Source organism: Helicoverpa zea, chromosome 22 (genome assembly GCF_022581195.2).
Source record: "Helicoverpa zea isolate HzStark_Cry1AcR chromosome 22, ilHelZeax1.1, whole genome shotgun sequence".
Taxonomy (NCBI): Eukaryota; Metazoa; Arthropoda; class Insecta; order Lepidoptera; family Noctuidae; genus Helicoverpa; species Helicoverpa zea.
The window spans coordinates 8,709,974-8,734,155 of record NC_061473.1 but is presented as its reverse complement, the minus strand read 5'-3'; the positions used below and the strand labels follow the sequence as shown (position 1 = coordinate 8,734,155).

General features: G+C 37.7%; 2 protein-coding genes across 2 annotated transcripts; one reads left to right on the top strand and one right to left on the bottom strand.

Annotated features, from left to right (window-relative positions):
• Positions 1–1,041: 1,041 nt before the first annotated feature.
• Positions 1,042–10,289, bottom strand: LOC124641147 (protein LTV1 homolog). The gene is made up of 11 exons (XM_047179139.1): positions 10,181–10,289; positions 9,943–10,101; positions 9,420–9,539; positions 8,654–8,801; positions 8,171–8,284; positions 7,123–7,244; positions 6,200–6,349; positions 4,931–5,088; positions 4,299–4,446; positions 3,594–3,784; positions 1,042–1,260 (listed from the first exon to the last, which is right to left on the bottom strand). Exons 1-11 carry the CDS (start codon positions 10,181–10,183, stop codon positions 1,083–1,085), a joined length of 1,491 nt encoding a protein of 496 aa, XP_047035095.1. The 5' UTR covers positions 10,184–10,289; the 3' UTR covers positions 1,042–1,082.
• Positions 10,290–11,286: 997 nt separating this feature from the next.
• On the top strand, positions 11,287–22,084 carry LOC124641141 (isoleucine--tRNA ligase, mitochondrial). The gene is made up of 12 exons (XM_047179132.1): positions 11,287–11,514; positions 11,654–11,776; positions 11,993–12,363; positions 13,095–13,208; positions 13,888–14,081; positions 14,609–14,775; positions 15,148–15,381; positions 16,330–16,496; positions 18,792–18,930; positions 19,631–19,785; positions 20,572–20,715; positions 21,119–22,084. Exons 1-12 carry the CDS (start codon positions 11,320–11,322, stop codon positions 21,975–21,977), a joined length of 2,862 nt encoding a protein of 953 aa, XP_047035088.1. The 5' UTR covers positions 11,287–11,319; the 3' UTR covers positions 21,978–22,084.
• The last annotated feature ends 2,098 nt before the right edge of the window (positions 22,085–24,182 follow it).

Below are 24,182 nucleotides of genomic sequence, written 5' to 3'. Positions count from 1 at the left end.
CACTTATATTTTTATCTTATTTTAACAATTGTAATTCAACAAATTAATAACAATCGCACTAATTTATTCGTATTTATTATTAAAACATAAACAACATAAATTTTTATTTTGCTTTTTTTTTATTTTCTAGCGGTAACCCTGAACATTCTTGGCGCGTAATCAGCATTTAAAATTTTGTTTATATTTTTTTGTATTAAATCAATTTAAACTATTAAAATGGTAAAAAAGTGTTGCGTTTCTACTTGCAAAAGTGAATCCTATGGTGGTTGCAATATATCGTTCCACAGGTTAGCTAATAATAACATTTTCGTAAACCAAACAACTAGGGTGCCCATGAATTCTTGTAACGAGTCAAAATATGGGTGATGGATTTTAAAACTGTTGTACTATTGTTATAGCTTCCCAAAAAATGAAGAAAGGCGACATAAATGGCTCAGCAGTCTTTATATGAAGTAGAAATACAAAAAAAAAACAGTCTTCACTTCGAATCTTCCTGCTTTTATACTGCTAATTTCCGCTAATTATTAAATGCCTTTATTAGTATCTTAAGGTCACAAACTGCGTAAGTTAAAACTTCAATACTAATCTGTGTTTAATAATCTTAGCAAATTCGGATTTGTCTCACATAGCTTAATCTCATAGTCACCCTATTAGAAAGGGACAGACAGCCTCCGTACTAACTGTTTCACTCGGCTCGTTTTTTGGGTTTATATGCGCAGTCCTGTTTACTAATATTATGTCTATGATAATGACTGACTTTTATATGGTGTTCTAATTTTCGCACATTTTTATTCTATTTACTTTGTTTGAAAAATTCTTTTTTTTTATTTTTACGTATTTTTCTTTTTTCTTTGCGTTAATGGACATATATTAACCAGTATATTAACGCATTTCATTTAATGTGATTATGAACGACACATCCGATATATGGAGTGACTGCTTACCCGACTTACGTGGTCAATCTACGACGCCTAAGTGAACTTACTTCTAAACACAGTGAAATATCGAAAAACAATTTTCTTTGAAATAAAACGACAATTCTTATACAATAACATACATTTATTTCTACTTTCTATACATAACTACAATATCCTGTTGCCCTGAACATTATTTCTGTTGTTCATCATAATCTTCTCTTGGCGTTTCTTCTCTTCCTTGAAAGCTTCTCTGTTAGCCTTCTTCTCAATTCTTCTCTCTTTCCGATACTCTTTGAGAAGGCGTTTCCTTTCTTTCTTCTCTTCTGGGGACTCGTCTTTAGGCCTGTAAAGAGAAATTAAACATTTGTGAACATAGGCAATTATAATTATACTTTTTTTTTTTACTTAGAAGGGTTTATTTACATAGATATTTACAATACATATTTACAATAAAAATCAAAAACTATCCTTGTAAAACAAACAACTAAAAAGCGTCAAAAAATTCGTCCCCATCGCTGTCAACTGGGAGCGTGCCCAAGAGGCTGGCAGCATTACAAAGTCAAAGTCAAATCATTTATTGCATTTAGGCCTTTACAAGCACTTATGAACGTCAAAATTATAACTAAGTTTGATTCTAGTTGCCCATTCCAAAAGTAGCTTCCTATGGAGAAGAACGGGCAAGAAACTCCATGGTTACTCTTTTTAAAAATAATATAGTATTACAATTTGTATGTATTGATACATACAGTAAAAGCATGCGAAGATCATGTAGAATCGCAAAGACAAATGAGGATAAAGTGACAATTAAAATGCTACATGGTGTTCACATTTACAAATTGGTTTATATTTTGGTACAAAGTTACAAACAAATAATCAAAAGATGAATACAATTTTATTTGCTGGTGTAATTTTAATTTGTTAATTAATTAGATATTGTCAGTATGTTCTATGGAGCAGGACCAGCATGTTTCCAAGCATTTTTATCTTGAATGTATGTATATATTACCTCGTTGGATCGCCATGCTGATTCTTTGTCAGAGGTAATAGCCAGCCTTCTGGTCACGAGAAGCGTCAACCAGCCGCCTAAAGAGATCTTTAAATAGAATGTGGGCATTCGGACTCCACGACCCGAGGGTTTCGACCCCAAACGGTTTGAAAATATAGTTTCCGACAAGGCCACTATATTTCCGCCGCTTGAGGTTCTCCGCAGCCGCAGCGGCAGCAGCAGCACAGCACGCAGAACTTGGAAGGTGTGATGGCGCAAGAGTATCGACACAGGTTGCGTCCCATACTAAAAGCCTACCCATCTTCCAAGGGAATAACGACATGCCGTCTGGTCTCTTACCGTCGTCGCGTGCCAAGCCGCTTGGTTCTAATACAGCTGGTACCCCGACGGCAACAAGAGCCCGACGAATAATGTCGTTGATATTTGCGTGCCGCGCAATACGGCCCGCACTACGGCTGCACGACAGGCCGTGGTGTCCGAGGCTGGTGACAGCCTCACCACAGTGGCAGCGATGAGGGGAGCAGCACGGTGCTCCTATACGTAAACAAGTAGCGAGGCGGAAAGTTGTATCGTCAAACATGGTGCCAATGTTTGACGACGGTAGTGCCTGAAGCCAAAGCCCCGACTCCCATCTACCCACAGCCAGTAGGCGCGCTCGCTCAGCAGGAGTAATTGACGTTTCTATCAAACTATTCCGGGTTACTCTGCAGAGCGGCTCATCCCACTGTCTTTGGGAAGATGGGTTGCTGGGTAAATTTTCGTTCGGGCAAGTAATTTTCCATGCATCCATAGCCTCGGCTAAATACGGCACCTCGAAATCAGCTAGTGTTATTTCCTGGTTAATTTCTCAGTGCCGTGAACTGAGCATATAATGCCGGTAAACTAATACTGGTAATTTTGCGGACGCCCAGACCTCCCATCCGGATGGGCAATGTGGCTTGTTGCCAGGCTCGGTCGTCTAGGGCCACATTGAGAATGGAGCTGAGGGTATGGCGGATAATTTTATCAATTGGGTCTAAAAAAGGTAAAAGGTGGCTATGTTTAAAGAGATGAGAAGAACGGAGGTAATGTGTAAATTTAGGACCAAAACAGCAGTGTCGAATAATTGTGATGGCCGAATGCATTGTAATTTTCTGTAGGCGTTCCGAAATATCGTTGAAATTATCATTTTTTTCCGAAATAAATGTAGAAAAAGATTGTTCTAGGATTGGAGCCCCAAGGAGGCGGAGAGACTGTTTATCTATAATTTTAATCTGTGGTGCTAATGATTGAAATTTGGATATTGTCATTATACTTTTATATTATAGCTACCTTTCCCGTTATATTGGGTGAGTCGTACCTATATAATCACATTAAATTCTATGACATATACTTTATGATATTCTATGGCGAATTGTAAAAACCCATTCAGTGGTTTAACCACAGGAATCATTTTTCGTTTTCATAATTTACATCATGTTTCAGTTTTCAAGGGAGAATTTCAGTTGTTTGTAATGACTGATTCTGATATGGTGTTCCAATTTTTGCATTTTTTTTTTATTTTTACGTATTTTATTTATTTCTTTGTGCTATTCGACATATATTAACCAGTATATTATTTAATGTGATTAGGTATGACCCACCCGATATATCTTCCTACAAGCGCTATACTTAGGTATATATTAACTTACCGTATAGAAAGTACGCTGAGCGTAGACAGCACAGTTTCGGCATTAGTTCTGCCGTCTTCATCGTCGTCACTGGAAGCGGCGCCCTCTTGCATGGCGTTGAACTTGGCGAGAGATTTGACGGTCAACTTGTTATCTTTGCCCAGAACGTCCTTGGGTATGCCTCGGGCGTTCAGCTGGATTTTTTGGGGTTTCTGAGAAAGATAAACATACATACACATATTTTCCAATTTAAAAACCACTTTATTTTCTTTAAAATATGAAGGTTTTTATAGTAATCATTTTATAAAAATCTTTTTCGTAATTTTGTTTTCGATATCGCAAAGTCGAAATAATGTCGAAAACTTTTACGATTTTGCTGCATTTACTTAGTACTCAATTAAGCATTTATATTTTAGCATCCCGTATGTAATATAGATGTAATATTGTTTAAGGTAGAAACAATATGACCCCATGGAGCACAGTTCAAAGAAGAGAGATACTTTTACAGCAGCTTATTACAAATATTATGAGACATTTACCGTTGTACCACAAAAACTTGTAAACATCTGTTGAACATTTGTCAAAAAAAAAATCAGATTATGACGTTGAAAAAAAGGTCCGTTTTGCAGCCACACTTTTTTTAGACAAATGTTCAACAGATGTTTATGTTTTTGTAGTAAGGCTGTTAATATTTAACAACAATTTTGTGTGGCACTAATGACTGACCTTAGGCTCCTCAATGAGTTTAGGATGGTTGTATATATTGGAGTAGGTAGACAGTATGGTCTCACAGTCCCATTTCTCTTTGGGGTCCGCGTCCACCGTGACCAGATCATCTTCCGATTCCTCTGCTATTTCTTGTAGGCGGTTCAGTCTGTTGAAGTATAAAAGTATTTTTAATTTTGTTAAAGAAATTTAGTAATATTTAACAAACTAGAGAGAGACTTCATAATTGTGAGACGTTAAAAAGACAGGTGTATTTTTTTCTTCTTACTGTCACTTATTCAACTTCCCAAAAAAATGTTTACCTGCAATTTTTTTTTTTTTAGTTGTGGTGGGACATAGTTAAGGCATATCGAGATGAGCTGAGTGAGTTGTGGAACTTAATTGAGTAACGAAACATTACACAATTATATAACGCGTTAACTGTTACCCAAGGTCTCAACAACGTCCCGCGGGAACCTCTTTCTGAAACCGGCTGAAAAGTTGTTCACGAAAAGCATTTTTACATAGGGAAGATGGTTTGATTATTAATTTTGAACTTCCAAATATGCTCTCCGACATTTTCACCCCCATTTTTGACCTTAAGGACCTCCTATCAGGCAAGAAGTAAAGTACAACAAGAGAGTACTCCTCACCTAGCGATCTCCCTCTCCTTGTCGAGCTGGTAGCGTCGCTGCGACTCCTCGAAATGCTCTGCAGCCTGCAGCAGCATGTCGTGTGTCTCCGGCATGAAACCCTCGATCTCTTCCAGGTCTAGAGCGCCTACTTCTGTGTCATCGTATTCGGCGAACATCTGTACAAAAAAAGAAAACATTTAAATAAAACTACTTTTAGGGATTTTATCGCTGTTATATTAATTTTTTTTTGTATGTCTCTACCAGACCTCGGGACTATAGAGTCCCGGATTTTTGGGAGGCAAACGTGGGGCCGAAGCCAACACGCTGAAGCCCTTTTGAGACAACTTTAATGAAATGGTGACACAAAACCGACGATTATCCCTGTATACATTATAGAAATGTACCCAAGGACAATCCCCGGTTCTGTGCTAAACTATTGCTAACTATGGATGAAAACTACTTGGGCTATTGTGATGGGATGCTAGTGGACTAGGAATGGGGAAACTACGGGAACTATGGCACCTGCCGATAACAATGTAATAAATACACGTAAAAATGGCAGGTGGAGACTCGCCAACTCACTTACTGGGCCCTCGGGAATCAGTCGCTAAATCGCAACAAGAGGGCAACAGGGACATGAGCGGCTGAGAAGGGTGAGGATACCTCGGCGGACTTTAAACGCAGATCACGCGCTCCCTGTGGGTCCAGCATCACCGGCCCACTCGCCACTTACCACGAGGCACCTACCCTCCGAGTGGGCTGTTAACCCTGCTCTAGCGTCCACTCTGACCGGCCGATGAAGGCAAGCCAAGAGGCGGGAGACCTATCCCCCGTCATGCTTCACTCCGGCAAGCCGGAGATGGGGGACAGTATACTCTCCCTGGAGCACTCGGATATATAGCCCCGCGGGGTCGGTACTCCCCGTCATCCGCCTCAGATGCCCTGCGGGGCTTATATTAATATTATTAATGTTTCGGATCCTTTACAGCATCCATCTGTAGTAGTTTTATTTAAATGTCTAATATTCGCGTACGTGTCAGAAATCAACAAAAAAATAATAATTTTTAAATATGGTAAATTAGATTTGAGTAGATATCTTACTTTTGTTATATAATTATAATCTGCCTTTTGATAACAGAGTTTACCCTTTACTATAACGGAATGTAATCTTTTCCATCCATAACGGATTGTACTCTACGCCTTAATGGAATTTGCTCTTCCCGTAATGGAATTTATTCTTCGCACAATGGAATTTACACTTTAAACCAACTCATTTTACCCACTTACCTTTTCAAATCTATTATCCAGCAGTGTCAAGCCCTGGTTGCGTCTCATGACACTTGAAGACATGGAGTACTGAGAGAATCGCGACTTGGTGTCATCTTTGTCACGCGCGTCCCAATTCGGCATGCGGACTCCTCTCGTAGCTCTGTCGCCCTGGTGGAGAAGATGAGGAAGATTTAGAATACTATTCTTAACTACTTATAACTCAAGAATGGCTGAACCGTTTAAGCTGATTAGAAAGGAAGGTAGCTCAGACCCGGGAGAAGGACACAGGATTAGTTCGTTTTTGTCACCATCCAGCTATAAGAAGCAGTTTACTTGGGACGTGGGTCTAACCGCGGGCAACATATATGAAATATGTTTAAACAGGTTCAAATATAATTACATAATATATTATTTGTTTCATTTGGCTCTATTTAAAAAAAATATATGTTACATACTAACATTATATTTATGTCGTGTCGTCGTATAAAAAAGTCGTGGTGGCCTAGTGGGTAAAGGACCAACCTCTCAAGTATGAGGGCGCGGGTTCGATCCCAGGTCAGGCAAGTACCAATGCAACTTTTCTAAGTTTGTATGTACTTTCTAAGTATATCTTAGACACCATGGACTGTGTTTCGGATGGCACGTTAAACTGTAGGTCCCGGCTGTCAGTGAACATCCTTGGCAGTCGTTACGGGTAGTCAGAAGCCAGTAAGTCTGACACCAGTCTAACCAAGGGGTATCGGGTTGCCCGGGTTACTGGGTTGAGGAGGTCAGATAGGCAGTCGCTTCTTGTAAAGCACTGGTACTCAGCTGAATCCGGTTAGACTGGAAGCCGACCCCAACATGATTGGGAAAAGGCTCGGAGGATGATGATGAGGATGACTAACATTATATTTATATAGATAATACAAGATATAGTTAAATAGTCAAATAAAACTCACAGAATCACTATCATCATCAGAATCGAGGTCTGACGCGAACGCCTTGTCAGAATTGCCGTCGTCTGACATGCTGTCACCGTCTTCCTCATCCTCATAGTCTTCATCATCAGATCCCTCACCACCTGAAAAATTATATATTTTTTAAGAATCATATTTGTTTTATTTACTTTTCAAAGTTTGTATGTACTTTCTAAGTATATCTTAGACACCAATGACTGTGTTTCGGATGGCACGTTAAACTGTAGGTCCCGGCTGTCAATGAACATCCTTGACAGTCGCTACTGGTAGTCAGAAGCCAGTAAGTCTGACACCAGTCTAACCAAGGGGTATCGGGTTGCCCGGGTAACTGGGTTGAGGAGGTCAGATAGGCAGTCGCTTCTGGTAAAGCACTGGTACTCAGCTGCATCCGGTTAGACTGGAAGCCGACCCCAACATGATTGGGAAAAGGCTCAGAGGATGAGGATGAGGGATTTGTTCGTATTTATTTTTCATTTATGGTGGTGGTGGAGGATCAAGTCCTTAGTCCAGAAGTTAAATACCTCTATTTACTTCGATGAGTACACAAGGAAGTACTTAGGGGCAGTACATCAGGGAGTATGTAGGGGGAGTACATTAGGGAGTACGTAGGGGGAGTACATTAGGGTGTACGTAGGGGGAGTACATTAGGGAGTACGTAGGGGGAGTACATTAGGGAGTACGTAGGGGGAGTACATTAGGGAGTACGTAGGGGGAGTACATTAGGGAGTACGTAGGGGGAGTACATTAGGGAGTACGTAGGGGGAGTACATTAGGGAGTACGTAGGGGGAGTACATTAGGGAGAACGTAGGGGGAGTACATTAGGGCGTACGTAGGGGGAGTACATTAGGGAGTACGTAGGGGGAGTACATTAGGGAGTATGTAGGGGGAGTACAAAAGGGAATGAATAGGAGGAGTACATAAGGAAGTATATGAGTGACAACATAGGGGATTGAGCAAGTGAGGTATAAGTTTATGACATTGAATGAGGGATAATGTTCTCAAATAATAAACATCAATAACTTTACTTACCTTCAGCCATAGCAAGATCAATGAAGTTGTCTTCCAATTCATTCTCAGGGTCATCAAAGTCAAAGTCATCATCCAAAGCGGCCACCACTTCAGGATCCAAATCCAGACAGAGACCTAGAAATAAAAAACATAAATAAGTAAGGGTAATCAGTTAATAAACCAAAAACGTTTAATAAAAAAAAAACTGTATCCAATTTGGTTCATTTATTTAAGAACTACATTGCCACAAATTTTTAGTTGGGTGCGGGAAGTGGTTTAGGTGGAACTGTAGTTACCGGCTAATTGGAAATAAAGTATACTATTATGATAAATAAGGATTTTTTTTTTGTACTTAAAAGTCCTAAAACCACTGAACCAAATTGAAAAATTCTACCACTGTTGGGAAGCTACACTATCCTTGAGTCTTGAGTAACATAGGCTGCATTTTATCTCAAAATGGGCAGTAGTTCTCACAGTACATATGTGAAACCGGGAGAAAAATACCTTGTGGGGCAGCTTTGTTCAGTAAACCAACATCTTCTTCAACTTCTGAAGCGAACACAGAACTGGGCAGGTTCAGTGCTTCTGTCACAGGAATTGTGCCTTCCTCTGTTGTAGCTGCAGATTTCTCTTTACGTTTGTGGATTGGTTTCTGTAAGGTTAAAAAAAAAGTTTTAAGTTTTTGTGATGATGTATGTAACAAAAACTTTATCTACTTTAGCAAATGACTTATGTGTTTTACCAACTACTCTCATCTAGAAAGACATTGTTATTGTTACACAAGATAATCTATACTAATATTATAAAGCTGAAGAGTTTGTTTGTTTGTTTGAACGCGCTAATCTCAGGAACTACCGGTCCGATTTGAAAAATTCTTTCAGTGTTAGATAGCCCATTTATCAAGGAAGGCTATAGGCTTTTTATCCGGGTTCGTGTAGAGGTTTCCACGGGATGCGGGTGAAACCGCTGGCAGAAGCTAGTAAGGTATAAGCCTTCTTCAAGCTGTATTGTATGCCCATGATGAAGGATAACAGATGAGGTCATTCTCATTGTATGTACTTTTTATTTTATTAGCAAATTCTTTCAATAAAAAATTACTAAATAAAAATATGTTTAGTAACTTTGTCAGATGAAGAGTATGTAGGAAGAAACATGCTGCACTGACACCAAATAAAATTGGGTTAGAGGCAACAGGATAGAGATAGAATTATTATTTACTGGGTCTGTTTATGAGCATATTGTATACTACTACAGAAAATAAATATCTTACCGGCTGCACAACAAGTGTGACTTCTCGTGAATCCTTGAGATGTTGCAAGTAGTTGTAGTCGTCATCAAAGTAGATGCCATACTTGATCTGTTCCTCTCTTCTCTGTTCTGGAGTTAGATCCTGTAAGGTTAAGAAAAAATAAGTGTCAATTCGTAGAAAATGTGGGTTAAAATAACCTACTGTCAAAAGTTTCAATGCAAATTGGACAGACAAAAAATGATGGTTTGATGGAGTTTAGTAAGGAAATGCTGCAATAAACAAACCTATGAATATAACCATTCATGTATACAATTTGTAACACCATTTATGGGTCTATTTTTAACATCTGAAAATGCTAATTGCTTTAATGCTAATTGATTAAATACAGCTTAAGTTAATTGTATGATTAGAACACTTGTTACTCAAGTAATTAATGCATGTTGTGTATTCCAGCATTTCCTTTCAAGCAAGACGGTTGTGCTGAAAAGCTCTCAGACAATTATTTACAACAGTATTTTTGAACCAAAATATAGCATGTACTCACTGGGTCTTTTTCTTTCTTCTGTGGTATATTAGCACTGACGGGAACTAAAACCCTTTGCGGGGCTGTCTCATCTGCGGCCAAAGGATCCCTTTGTGAACGATGTACCAAGTTGAAAGTCACTGCTTTCTTACGATCTATGAATTTCTTTTTAGTTTTCGGCTGAAATTAGGTTAGGCGTTAAATATAGAAAAAAAACTTCAGATATAATTAGGTGGATAAAAGTAATGTAATAAGTTACCATTTTGAAGCACGTTTATTAAATGTTCAGGGTAATATTAGTGGAATTAAATAACAAATACGCGCAAAACATGTGTTGTTTTGAAAAGGCGTACGTCAAATAGGGATGTGAAAAAATAATCGATTATGGAAATAATCGATTTAAAATCGATTTTTTTTAAAGTAAAAATCGATTTTGATGCTTATTTTTATTTATATGAATAATCGATTAATAATCGATTTTTTTTTAATAATTCAGTCTATTATTACCGATTTTTCATCTGCAACCCCCGACATTAAGTTTGGTCTTCTGGCCCGGGACGCAAACTACCAAAGAATACTATCTCTATGATGTTATATTAACGCCATCTATGTATCTATGACGGCATTCCTTCTGTATCTTTAAGACAGTTTAGTTGATAAGTATGTCATTCATAATTCGTTAGTGAAACTCCGTAAAACGAAAGCTTTTCGCGACTAAAAGTTTCGAGTGTTATAAAGTGTTATTAAAAGTCTAGTCAACGATGTCTACGCCTAAAAACAAAAACAAAATTAAATTTAACAAATATTAAAAAAAACCGTAACCAACGAATTCAAATTTAAATGTTTTTCACATAAATCAACAAAATTTAATTATTCAAATATTAAAAAAAAAAACTAAAAATCCATAGCCATCGAGTTCACATTAAAATGCTTTTCACAAAAATTAACAAAATTAAATTATTTTTAATTTATAAATCAATTGATATACTATTTTTGGGACTCATTGTGAAAATAATTGATAAATTAGGAAAAAAAATCGATTAATATAAAAAATCGATTATTTTCTTATGAAAAATCGATTGTTAATTAATCGATTTTTCATAGTGATAAATTAATCGATTAATAAAAAATCGATTTTTTATGTTAAATGTCACATCCCTAACGTCAAAGAGAATGTTTTTACGTTTAGAAACACGTGGGTAGAAATAAACGTTCATTTATGACTTTTTTGAACGAAATGTTGTTGTCAGCGTTTGTATTCACGAATTGCTTCCTAAAATGAACACACCTAGCAAACATAGACAAAAATATTTTGTAGAGTTGAGTTCCATGTTGGCCAACCTCAGAAAAGCAAATGTCAATGTCAATACAGGCTGTCATAACAAAGTAACCTTAAAAATGTATTTAGCGAAAAATTCAAACATTTTTTACAATAAATACAGAAGAATCGTATCAAAATGGACATGTGCAACTTGTGTACGTGTGAAAAGTACAACTGCACCAAAAACCAAGACATATTCTCATACCATTCTTTCTCCAAAGACTATATTCCCAGCTCGATCAAGTAACGCAATAAAAGAGGAAATTCAAAAGGTAAATTGACATAAAAGCTTATTAATAATCAATTTTGTCATCTTTACAACTTCCCTGCAATCTATAAAGCCTATAAAATACTAAATAAGGTATAATTCCAATTTTTTTTGGTCAACTTAAAAGCTGTTTTGTTTTTCAGACTGCACAATTTGCTGAGCTTTATAACTGGCAAAGGAAAAACTTAACAGGGCCAGAGTTTGTACTGCATGATGGTCCACCGTATGCCAATGGAGATTTACACATGGGACATGCTGTTAATAAGGTAAATAATCATACTGCACCTAATGAAAAAAAAATCTAAAAAATCAGAACAACGTCTAGGAATTTTAATCAATAGGATAAGTTTCACAACAAGGTATCTTCAAGCAAGCTTCCCTATTTTTCAATTGTTCTTTGCCATTAATTGGAACAATTATCTAGCTTTGTAAAATTTTAATTAATTAATTCTCCAATTTTATAAAATGCCTTACTTTTCCAGATAATTAAAGACATAAACAACAGAAGCCAAGTGTTACAAGGGAACCGCGTCCACTACGTCCCCGGCTGGGACTGTCACGGTCTACCCATAGAGTTAAAAGCTCTACAAAAGGCCAAAAAAACTTCAAAAACCAACCAAATTTCTGACCCAGTCCACATAAGAGAAATTGCTAGAACATTTGCTTTAGAAACAGTTGAAAGACAAAAGGAAGCTTTTAAAAAATGGGGCGTAATGGCTGATTGGGACAAACAATGCTATTTAACGTTAAAAAAGGAATATGTACAGAATCAATTGAAACAGTTCTATAAGATGTATAAGTCTGGATTGATATTTCGGGCTTTGAAACCTGTTTATTGGTCACCTTCTTCTAAGTGAGTTATTTTTTTTATAACCAGCCGAATACCAAAATGCCACTGATTTTTCAGGACTGCTCAACAATAACTTTATACAAAAAAATTGTTAGTATAAGTAGAACTTGAACTTAAGTAATCTTTCAATATTTTGAGGCAAGGTACATTGCTTTACTCTCCTATCCTATCCTAGTTCCTAACTATCTTAGTCATTTCAGCAGCTGCAATGTTTTTATTGCATGTTTTGGACAAAATAAATGCTTTTAAAACATTCATAGACAAGAGTATAATGGTATATACTTGCACTTTCATCTATACTATCTTTAATCCTACTTCCTACTTATATTATAAATGTGAAAGTTTGTGAGAATGTATGGATGTATGTTTGTTATTCAATCACGCAAAAACGGCTGGACCGATTTGATTGAAATTTGGTATGTAGATAGGTGATACCCTGGATTAACATATAGGCTACTTTTTATCAACACACCACGCGGGCAAAGCCGCTATATTATAAAGAGGTAAACTTTGTTTGTTTGTTTGTTTGGTTGTAATGGATAAACTCAAAAACTACTGGACCGATTTTAAATATTCTTTCACCACTAGAAAGCTATATTATCTGCGAGTAACATGGGCTATATTTTATCCCGGTGCGGGTAGTAGCTCCCACGGGATGCTGGTGAAACCGCGGGAAAACGGCTAGTTAATGAAATAATGATTCAGTTGTAACCTATTTTATGTTGACATTTCAGGACAGCATTAGCTGAAGCTGAGTTGGAGTATGATCCTCAGTATAAGAGCAAAGAAGTATATGTCACATTCCCTCTGCAGAATATACCAGTTGTAATTAAGGATGCAGTCAAAGGGTATGTAGATTTGTTAATTAGTGCATTGTCTGAGAGAATTACCTACCTTCATAACTCAGTCTCAAAGCTCATGGGTAGTTCGTAAACAAACAAAGTCATTTTCAGATGGTCTATGTTACCAGGCAGTAAATAAGGATTCATTTCTGTATACATATCTATCACATCACACTATTTTTATAACATAAAGACCAAAGTTTGTGATTGTGTCATAGACGGCTGAAGGGATTTTGATTGATGACATTTTGATTTTTAAAAAGATTTTGATTTTTGATTTTTGATTTTTACCGGTGCTTTACAAGAAGCGACTGCCTTTCTGACCTCCTCAACCCAGTTACCCGGGCTACTCGATACCCCTTGGTTAGACTGGTGTCAGACTTACTGGCTTCTGACTACCCGTAACGATTGCCAAGGATGTTCAATGACAGCCGGGACCTACAGTTTAACGTGCCACCCGAACACAGTCATTGGTGTCTAAGATAGACTTAGAAAGTACATACAAACTTAGAAAAGTTGCATTGGTACTTGCCTGACCTGGAATCGAAACCGCGCCCTCATACTCGAGAGGCTCATATATCATATATCACCACGACTCATATATCATATATCATCATAGATGCAGAACATAATAATTCCCTTAAAACCCAGGCAAGTTTTCAATAAAAAACTGATTTATTTCCAGGCAAAATATCTCAGCAGTAATTTGGACGACCACTCCTTGGACACTAGTAGCCAACCGCGCGATATGCTACAACCCTCAGATGCGGTACAGCATCGTATCCTCAGGCCGTGGTCTGATGGTGGTAGCTACAGGACTGGTGAAGGCTCTCGGAGAACTGCTGCAGGAAGAGTTGAAGACTGTGGCTGAGTTTGATGGTATGTGTCTACAAAAAGTTCTAAATTACAGCCTTTTTTATAGTCCCATTGCTGAGCACAGGCCTCCTCTTACATGGAGAAGGATTGAGCGTTAGCAGTTTTAGAATAAACGTACCTTCTCCTCTCCCCCCCCCTCTTTTTATTAAGAATAGCCGTTTCGACGTGGTTTCAACTGCGTCCAGTAGGAATAACCTCATGTAGCTGGATAGAATACAGTCTTATGTTACCCAGGGATAGTTAAGCTTTCCAATAGGGAAGGAATATTTTAAATCGATTCAGTAGTATCAGAGAAGACAAACAAATTATGTTATGTTTCTGTACTAATATAATTAATGTTTTCCCTTTATTAAACTAGTATACACCTTGTATATAATCCGATAAAAAACTCTTTTCTTAAAGCGGTTTCAAATGAGCTGATTTTCCGACAACTGCTACCGCTTCAAATGACACTTAACTACGCAACAAAACCTGCTAGTGTGAAATTACTCTTAATATATAGTAACTGTTTTAATTTGTACAATTTACAGGTACTAGTCTCAAAGGTACAACCTACTACAATAAATTAGTGAATGAAACGCTTCCCTTCCTGGAAGGAGATCACGTGACGGAAGTGAAGGGCACGGGCTTAGTACACACTGCGCCCGCGCACGGCCCCGAAGACTTTCTTGTAGCTTTGAAGAATAATATGACTGTGGTAAATTTTATATATTTGCTTAATTAAACATAGGTAAAAAATAATTTTGTTTGTGATAAAAATTCAATGAATTTTTATCTAGTTTGAGTAATTAACAATCTAGCTTAAGTATTTTGATTTACTTAAGGAGACTATTCAAGATTGTTCAAAGTAAGAGTTCATCATTTAGTTAATTAAAAAAAAACAAAACTAGTTCTTTCTTCTACTTATGTCATAAGTGCTATAGCAGTTTATAAATAATCGGCAAACCTTTTTTCTTATTCCACAATTCTCTATCTAACGTCGTTTCCCAAATATGCATGAAATCCTAAGCAATAATATACGTACATACATATTCTGAAAAATAACCAATTCCTTCTTTATTTCACCCAGCAATGTAACGTCGACGAATCAGGCCGCTACACCAACCTGGACCCTGACCTGAACGGCCAGTATGTCCTCACTGAAGGTCAGGATACCATCATCTCTCGCCTAGCTGATGATGTGATACATTCAGGAGTGTATGTCCACTCTTACCCTTTGGACTGGAGGACTAAGAAGCCGGTTATTATAAGAGCAAGCCAACAGTGGTTTATTGATACGGCGGCGTTGAAAGAAAAGGCGTTGGTAAGTTTTAGAAAAGTATTATGGTGTATTTATTATCTATTTATATGTTCGTAATGGTTATCCTTTCAATTTTTGAACTTCTCTATCTTAACTTTTGAATGTTGCCCTGACAGCCATACATTTCTTACAAATTTTCGTATAACTTTTGCGCTATGCAAGTGTCCAACACTACCCCTATAAAACTTTTCAACTTTCCCCAATCCAACTTTCAACTTTCCTCAACTCAACTTTCAACTTTTCTCAGTCCAACTTCTCTCAATCAAACAACTTTTTTCAATACAACTTTCAACTTTACTCAATTCAACTTTCAACTTTTTTCTAATCTAACTTTTCTTCCCCAATCCAACTTTCAACTTTCCTCAATCCAACTTTCAACTTTCCTCAATCCAACTTTCAACTTTTCTCAACTCAACTTTCAACTTTTCTCAATCCAACTTTTAACGTTTCCCAATCCAACTTTCAACTTTCCTCAACTCAACTTTCAACTTTTCTCAATCCAACTTTTAACGTTTCCCAATCCAACTTTCAACTTTCCCCAATCCAACTTTCAACCTCTCTCAATACAACTTTCAACTTATCTCAAACCAACTTTCCACATTCTAGACAGCTCTAGAGGAAGTGGAGATCCTCCCTCCGTCCAGCAGCTCGCAGTCCCGCGTGGGGTTCCGCGCTCAGTTGGACAAACGTCAGTACTGGTGCATCTCGCGGCAACGTGCCTGGGGAGTGCCTATACCCGCGCTGTATAAAAAAGACAACTCTCATTAACTAAATGTTTCAGTGTTACCCAATATTAACCTTGAATTACTCCAATACAACTTTTCTTTTTTTCTCAGTCCAACTTACAACTTTCAACGTTTCTCAATCCAACTTTCAACTTTCCTCAATACAACTTTCAACATTCCTCAATACAACTTTCAACTTTTCTCAATCCAACTTTCCACCTTCTAGGCAGCTCTAGAGGAAGTGGAGATCCTCCCCCCATCTAGCAGCTCGCAGTCCCGCGTGGGATTCCGTGCACAGTTGGATAAACGTCCGTACTGGTGCATCTCGCGGCAACGCGCCTGGGGAGTGCCTATACCTGCGCTGTATAAGGGGGATCACGTTTTGGTGGATGAGTAAGTAAATATACTTAATAATGGCGTCAACGGCCGATTTCGGCCACGGCGGCTGTTCTCACTTAAGGAGATCAGCCAGCTGCGCAGGACATATTATAGTGCACGAGCATTTGCGCAGACACAGGTGCACTCCCTATTCCTTCACTCTCTGCGCCCGATGGGACGGCAATCCGACACGACCGGAGAGAGATCAGGCGCAGGACCGACATTTACGTGCTCTCCGATGCACGGGTGAATCAATCACCAAATTCCAGACTACGGGCTGCTTTGTGAAAGTTTAAGAAAACCCACAAAGCGATTTCGGCCCGACCCGGGAATCGAACCCGAGACCTCGAGCACAGCAGCCGCGCTTGCGACCACTAGACCAACGAGGCAATATACTTATTTGTTATATGTATATGTTACCGTAGTAAGATTACAAACATCGTTAGATTACAATCTATCTCGAGAGATTGTAAACTGTCGAATTATTGTGAACCGTAACATCTGATTGCAATTTAACGCATTATTTTTCGCTATATTATAATCTATCGATGAGAAATTGTCAAATTGTCAACTGTCCGAAAGCTCTCTCTGATTGGTCAGTCTTTTTGTAAGATCGACCAATCACGACCAGCCGTTCTGTTCCCATGGAGTTCCCGTAGAGTTAGGAATGAAATAGAGGTGTCAGTTAAATAAAATAAATGCTCTTCAAAAATTCTTCAAGTATTAAATTTATATAAAAATAACTCTTATAAAAATACAGTTAGGTATTTTGTCTTCAAATACAAACTAATATTTAAAAATAAAATAAAAGGGGTGCTAATTAAACAGGCTTCTTTTTAATATCATTATTCGCCCCCAAAAATGTATGTTGCCTTCTAAATTACTAAGTCAGCCACAATTAATAAAGCGTCGAGCATCTAAATAATACTATCTTAGCCACGAGTTATCTTCCACTCTAAATACAACTCAGCATGATGGTTATTTTTTTGCATCTAAATTTGTAGCATGCATTCTAACAGTAAACTTCGGGGCTCCGGCGGTCCCATGCGAGCTTATCGTCGCAGGTAGTTTCAGCGCTCGCCGCCGCGGCTGAGGCTGGCCGGCTCCGCCGGCCAGCAAGCCGAAGCTGCGATAAGCTCGCATGGGACCGCCGGAGCCCCGCAGCGCCGGAGCCGTGACAGAAGTTATGCTTGCTGCATGTTGCATGCTTACTTCCATGCTGGGTCAATTAATATGGGATGTGTTATATTTTAAACAAAAAACTCAGTAGGTACCTACGAGTTAAAAAATTAGAAGGTAAATAAATATTTTTATGATGTCATTTAATAGTATTTAAGAAGTTTACTGTTAGAATGCATGCTACAAATTTAGATGCAAAAAAATAACCATCATGCTGAGTTGTATTTAGAGTGGAAGATAACTCGTGGCTAAGATAGTATTATTTAGCTCGCAGGCCGCCTCGCCCCTCCGCGCCTACGCGGTTTTGAATTGCGCTCTAGGGGTAGGGCAGACAAGACTACGTGGAGTCGGTTTTGCAGCGATTCGTTTTCGTCACTAACTTCAATTTTTAATACAATTTTTAATTGTGTGTAATTTGAGTCTTAAAAATTAAGTACAATTTTTGATTTTATAAAAAATTAAACCGTCACTTATTTTTGCACGTCAAAGAGCTGTGACACCGGGAGTTGCAAAGAACATTGTCTTTTTTGACGTTCTACCAATCAGCGCGCAAGATGCATTCCGTTCTACGCCAGTTGACAATTTGACCGCTCTACATCGCTCTCGATCTTACAAAAAGACTGACCAATCAGGGAGAGCTTTCGGACAGTTGACAATTTGACAATTTCTCATCGATAGATTATAATATAGCGAAAAATAATGCGTTAAATTGCAATCAGGTGTTACGGTTTACAATAATTCGACAGTTTACAATCTCTCGAGATAGATTGTAATCTAACGATGTTTGTAATCTTACGGTGACATATATATGTTACTGTAAAATGAACAAAAGAATTGAAAACATTTTTAGAGACATGTGTTGCTGGGGAGTTTGTTCCGCCACTTCTTCCCAGCAAAAATACATAGGAAGTGGTGAAGGGTGGGCGTTTTGGGGGCTGTCTTTTGTAAATTTTTGAATAAATGATTATTTATTTTGATTTTTGGACGTATGTGAGCTGTTTTTAGTTTTGGCAGTAAAGGTATCTTTGGTTAAACAAAGTAAATGTAATAATTCAAAAGCGTAGTAAAAATTTCAAGAGATATTTGTCTCTTTAATTTAATTATAAAGAAATGAACGGATTTTTATTTCAGACGTATCATAGACAAGCTATGCTCTCTAATAGAGTCTCGTGGCGCCGACGTGTGGTGGACTTGTGACGTCAACGAACTGCTGCCCAATGACGTCATAAAGGAACAAAATCTAGATAGCAAAGAAGTTACTAAAAGCAATGTAAGTTCAGTTGCTTTCAGAGCGGAATAATAATTTCTTTTTATTTAAACCTTTCTTATCAGGCGACTAAAGCCCATAGATAGACCTTATATACAAATGTTTAATTTGTTTATATCAATTGGTATGTTATCGGAAAAAACAAATATTATGTTTCGAATTTAAGCAACAAAATATTTTAAAATTATTTTGACAGAATGTGATCACTTGTGGTATCTTTAATAATCATTTATTTACTTATATCTATAGTTTCAAATAATTACATTTACTCTGAAGGTCAGCCATTATTATTTATTTTATAGTATAGCCATTTACATGCGCAATACCGTTGCGTTGTTCACTAATCCACAGTCACTAGCAACTAACTTCAGACCGGCAAAGTTATTTGACAAGAGCCCTGGTTGCCAGTTGCCCATAAATAAACCAGTATTCCTTCCACTAGTTCTCATTGATGCGGCTCTTTCCTCAAAAGGCCATTCCAGACCGCGTACATGGTGACACTCACACATAATATTATTTGATTTATAACATGTTTGGACTTTAAAAGAGACTATGACCCTTGAGTTGGTTTCGGCGTTTCTTCTCAGGGATCAGTCATTAGGAAATGCCGACCTCAGCGTTCTTTAAAATGACGCATAAAAGTGATTTAATGTCCAACTTGCAAAATAAACGATTTCATTAATAAACCACTATTTCTCTCCAGGATATAATGGATATCTGGCTAGACTCCGGTCTATCGTGGAGCACGTTGGACGGCCGGACGGCGCAACTGTACTCTGAAGGCGTTGATCAGCTCACGGGGTGGTTCCAAGCTTCTTTGCTAACTTCTGTCGCTTTGACTGGGAAGGCACCTTATAAGTGAGTTTTGGAATTTATTGCGGGTCCAAGGTCCAAGGTCCAAGTTTACCGATACAATTTTTACCTTACTTTTAAGAAATAATGATGTTTATGTTGTCGGTGAACTTAGACCCTAATACATATATAGTCAACAAACAGACCTTCATTAATAGTGATATTCTAAAGGTCTTTTGTTACTAGCTTCTGCCAGCGGTTTCACCCGCATCCCGTGGGAACCTCGGCACGAACCCGGATAAAAAGGAGCCCATAGCCTTCCCCGATAAATGGGCTATCTAACACTGAAAGAATTTTTCAAATCGGACCAGTAGTTCCTGAGATTAGCGCGTTCAAGCAAGCAAACAAACAAACAAACTCCCCAGCTTTATAATATTAGTATAGATGTATAACGATAATCAAACCATAACCAGCCGAGTTGACCGACGGGCGGCAAGTATTCGGCTGGTTATGGTTTGGTTATCATTATAGTTACTTGGCGCAACCCATCCTAACTACGGTGAATATTAAATTGCTTGAGTTTTATGTATATGTCTGTCTGTATGTTTGTGACATTTTAGTTGCCAAATGTTTAATAAACCCAGTTATTTAAGAACATTATTTTAGCCTTTCGATACTGATTCAAAACTACTGATGAATAGGCTGATGAAGATAAGCACACATATGATAAAAAGTCGTGAATTCCTATTTACTTAAGAGATATTTTTTCTGTCAAATATTCCTTTTAATTTTTAAATGTATCTTTTTCATTTAATAACCATACCAAATTAAACCTGTCTATCCTCTTCGTAGGTCTATATTCGTCCACGGCTTCGTAGTAGACGACAAGAAGCGCAAGATGTCCAAGTCTATAGGCAATGTGATAGATCCCCTCACTATCATACATGGCGGTAAGGATAAGAATAGCCAGCCAGCTTATGGTGTTGATACTCTAAGGTAAGTCTTGCTTATCTATGATATTATTTAATATTATAATAGGATAGTAATGATAAAAAAATAATTGATTTATTTTAAAATCAAATTTAAGCTTTTGAGGCAAAAGGTTGAACATTTTAAGATTAGATGACCACATTCTATCTTAATCAGTTCATGGGAATAGGTACAATAGGCTAAATAATGCAATTTGTACATTATGTAATTTTGACCATGTTGCCACTAACCCGTTGTATCCCGGTGCGCAGATTAGCTATAATTAATGATTAAGAGAAGGTTGACGAATCACTGAACTCGAAATAAAACGACAAAACTATTTTATCTTCTAAATTCTAAATTGTTACTACTTTTTTATGGCAACATTTCTGTGTAGTATTGCCATTTCAGATAAACATTTATTTTTCAGATGGTGGGTAGCAAGCCATTCAACTCAGCATTCCCAAATAATAATCAGTAAAAAACTCCTAGACGACTGTCAAAGCGAACTCATTAGAATAAGAAATATCATGAAATATCTACTAGGAGTCATAACTGATCTACAAAAAACAGATTTCTCAAGAAACCCAACCTTAAATTATTTCGACAACTACATGGTCAAGGAAACCGAGGATTTTGTCAACCAAATAAACGATAGTTATAATAATTTTAGATACAATAATGTAGCTCAAAGTATACTGCATTTTATTAGTAATAAAATATCTGGTTTGTACTGCCATTGTATAAAAGATAGATTGTACTGCTCTCAAAAAGATTCTGAAGAAAGATTGTCAGCACAGTTGGTAGTTCATACGATTCTAGTCTCTCTTAGCAAAGCTTTAGGACCTATTTTACCCCATTTGATAGAAGAAGTATGGCAACACCATCTGTTGCACGAAAAACCGTTCTTTTTCACCGAAAAGTTACCGGTTTTGAAATCTATAGATGTAGATACGTCACTAATGGGCGCCATTTTGGATTTGAAGAGAGAAATATGTGTGTTAGCGAAAAATGAAAATTTGAAGAAGCTCGAAGCTAATATTGTATTAAATTCAGATTTATATGATAAGTTAAATGTATTAAATAAGTCAGACGGAATAAATGACAGTGTTCTGTGTGAGATTTTGGAGCTGTCATCTGTCACTTTGACAGGTAAAAATGGCGGGAAAGATGCTCATATTGAATTGGCACAGAGTAAAAATGGCCAGTGTTTACGGTGTAGAAAATATAACGTTATTGATGATAGTGATAAATGTATTAGATGTGATAAAGTATTAGAAGGGTTATAAATCATTTTTAATTGTATTTAGCTGTAGAAAAATATTTTGTTAAGTTAAAAAAATACAGTAATTATGTTATTTATTTCCCTTATTATAACAAAAAATCATGTAGATAAATGAATTATTATAATAAATGCCTTAAAAATGAAACTGTACTTAATTTTATTTTTTACATTAAATCCAAATTAGTCGACGTGATATTTTTTATATCTGGGAATCGTTATTTAGTTATAATATCACTGTGGGTGCAGCAGTAAGAAGCATAGGTACTGTCTAAAAGCCACCCACGTTCCCTTTTCTTTTTAAACATTTGTTTTACAGGGCCGCGTTTACTCATTGGAACAATCCCAGAGCCCCAGCCCTAACTTACTAACTCTTAAATTGTGTTTATCTATGGAGTCATGGTTTAAATATTATATAGTTTTATAACCTAAATATCAACCCGATGATGACGCAAATAATGGCTTACCTCCAAAAATAATATGTAAACGCAATTCCCCAAAATACATGACTTGCATAAATTCCCCCAGCCTACAAAAGGCTACAAACCTACATACAAAACGTTCCGGCGACTAGTTTAATCCGGATCAAACCGGACCGAGCCAATTATTCCTGAACTATTCGGCTGAAACGTCCACTAATCAGATTTGCATCGTATTTATGCGTCCACAAAATTCTAGTGAAATGCTTTATTCTATGCCTGTTATTTACATTGGGAATTAAACGTGACGTGGTTTTTAACCGAGCAAACAAGAGTTTATTTTCGTATGTTTTCGTATCTCAGAAAAGCGGGTGAGCCTTACTTGTGTGTGTAAATCATCATCATCATCTCAGCCATAGGACGTCCACTGCTGAACATAGGCCTCCCCCCAGTGCCGGCTTTAACTCTACTAGCGCCCTGGGCGAGATTTCTACGGCGCCCCCAACTGCAATTCAAACCCTTACGAAAAACAGAGACATATGTAGTTACCGATTGCGCGAGCGAAGCGAGCGCGAACTTTTTTTTTATAGTTAACAAGTCAAAGCAAAAATTACCTAAAATGTAGCCCAATCGTACATAAGTTATTGCTGGTTAGTGAATAAAAAAACAGGGGAACAGAAGTGCTGATTGCGCGAGCGAAGCGAGCGCGAAATTTTTTGTTATATTTTAGAACTCAAAACAAAAATGACTTAAAATGTAGCCCAAACGTATATAACTCTTTGTTGGTGTTGGCGCCTGTGAATTAAAATTTTGGGACTTAAAGTAGTACCATAAATAGAAACTAGAAGTTAATTTCTTAATAATAAAAGGACTTAAAAACGACGTTACGTTTTTGCTAGGGTAGACAAAAAATGTTGAAAAATAAAAACAACTATAAAGTGAAGCAAGCCCGAAAAAGCTTTTTTGAGATTTGGATCACTAAAAGTCCTTAACATATATAATAAAAGGCGACTGTGAAGTGAAGAAGCCGCGAGCGAAGGGAGCGCGAATTTTTTTGAGTATTTGGACATAAATTAAAAGTAGCTATATGTGAAAAAAAATGTAAGTGCAAGTAAAGTAAAGAAACCGCGAGCGAAGCGAGCGCGAACATTTTTAAGTTTTGGGACATAAAAGTAGTGTATCTAACGCGCCCGGCATTGTATGACAATACATTAATTTAATTGAAATTTCTTGGTCAAGGAGCGTACCGCGGCGCCCCTGAGCCTACGGCGCCCGGGTTATTCGAACACCCTGCACCATAGGTTAAGGCGGCCCTGATGCTATCCATACATTTGGATACAGTTCTTGTAAGCTGCGAGCTTTGATGAAATTTAAAACAAAAATAGCAGTAAAATTCTGATCAAGGATTGGTTGGGGGCGCCTGCGGCGCCCCTTATGTCCGGCGCCCTGGGCCGTCGCCCAACCGCGCCCTATCCTAAAGCCGCTACTGCCTCCCCATTAGATCTTCACAGATACCTGTTGGAGGCGACCTGCATCCAGCGTCTTCCTGCGACCTTTATAAGATCGTCTGTCCATCTTGTTGGTGTAATATCCTCATAATCTTGGTGTGTAAATTTACATGCACATTGTCTTTGTATGCGTAAGCTCGGGAGCGGTCTGGTGGTCCGGTGGTCCGGTACTGCCCGAGGCGCCGAGTCATACACTTTGCATGTACTTTAACACACACACAAGGATGGCTCACCTGCTTTCGTGAAAACAAACCTGCGTATATATTTACCTTCGGTTGGAGATCT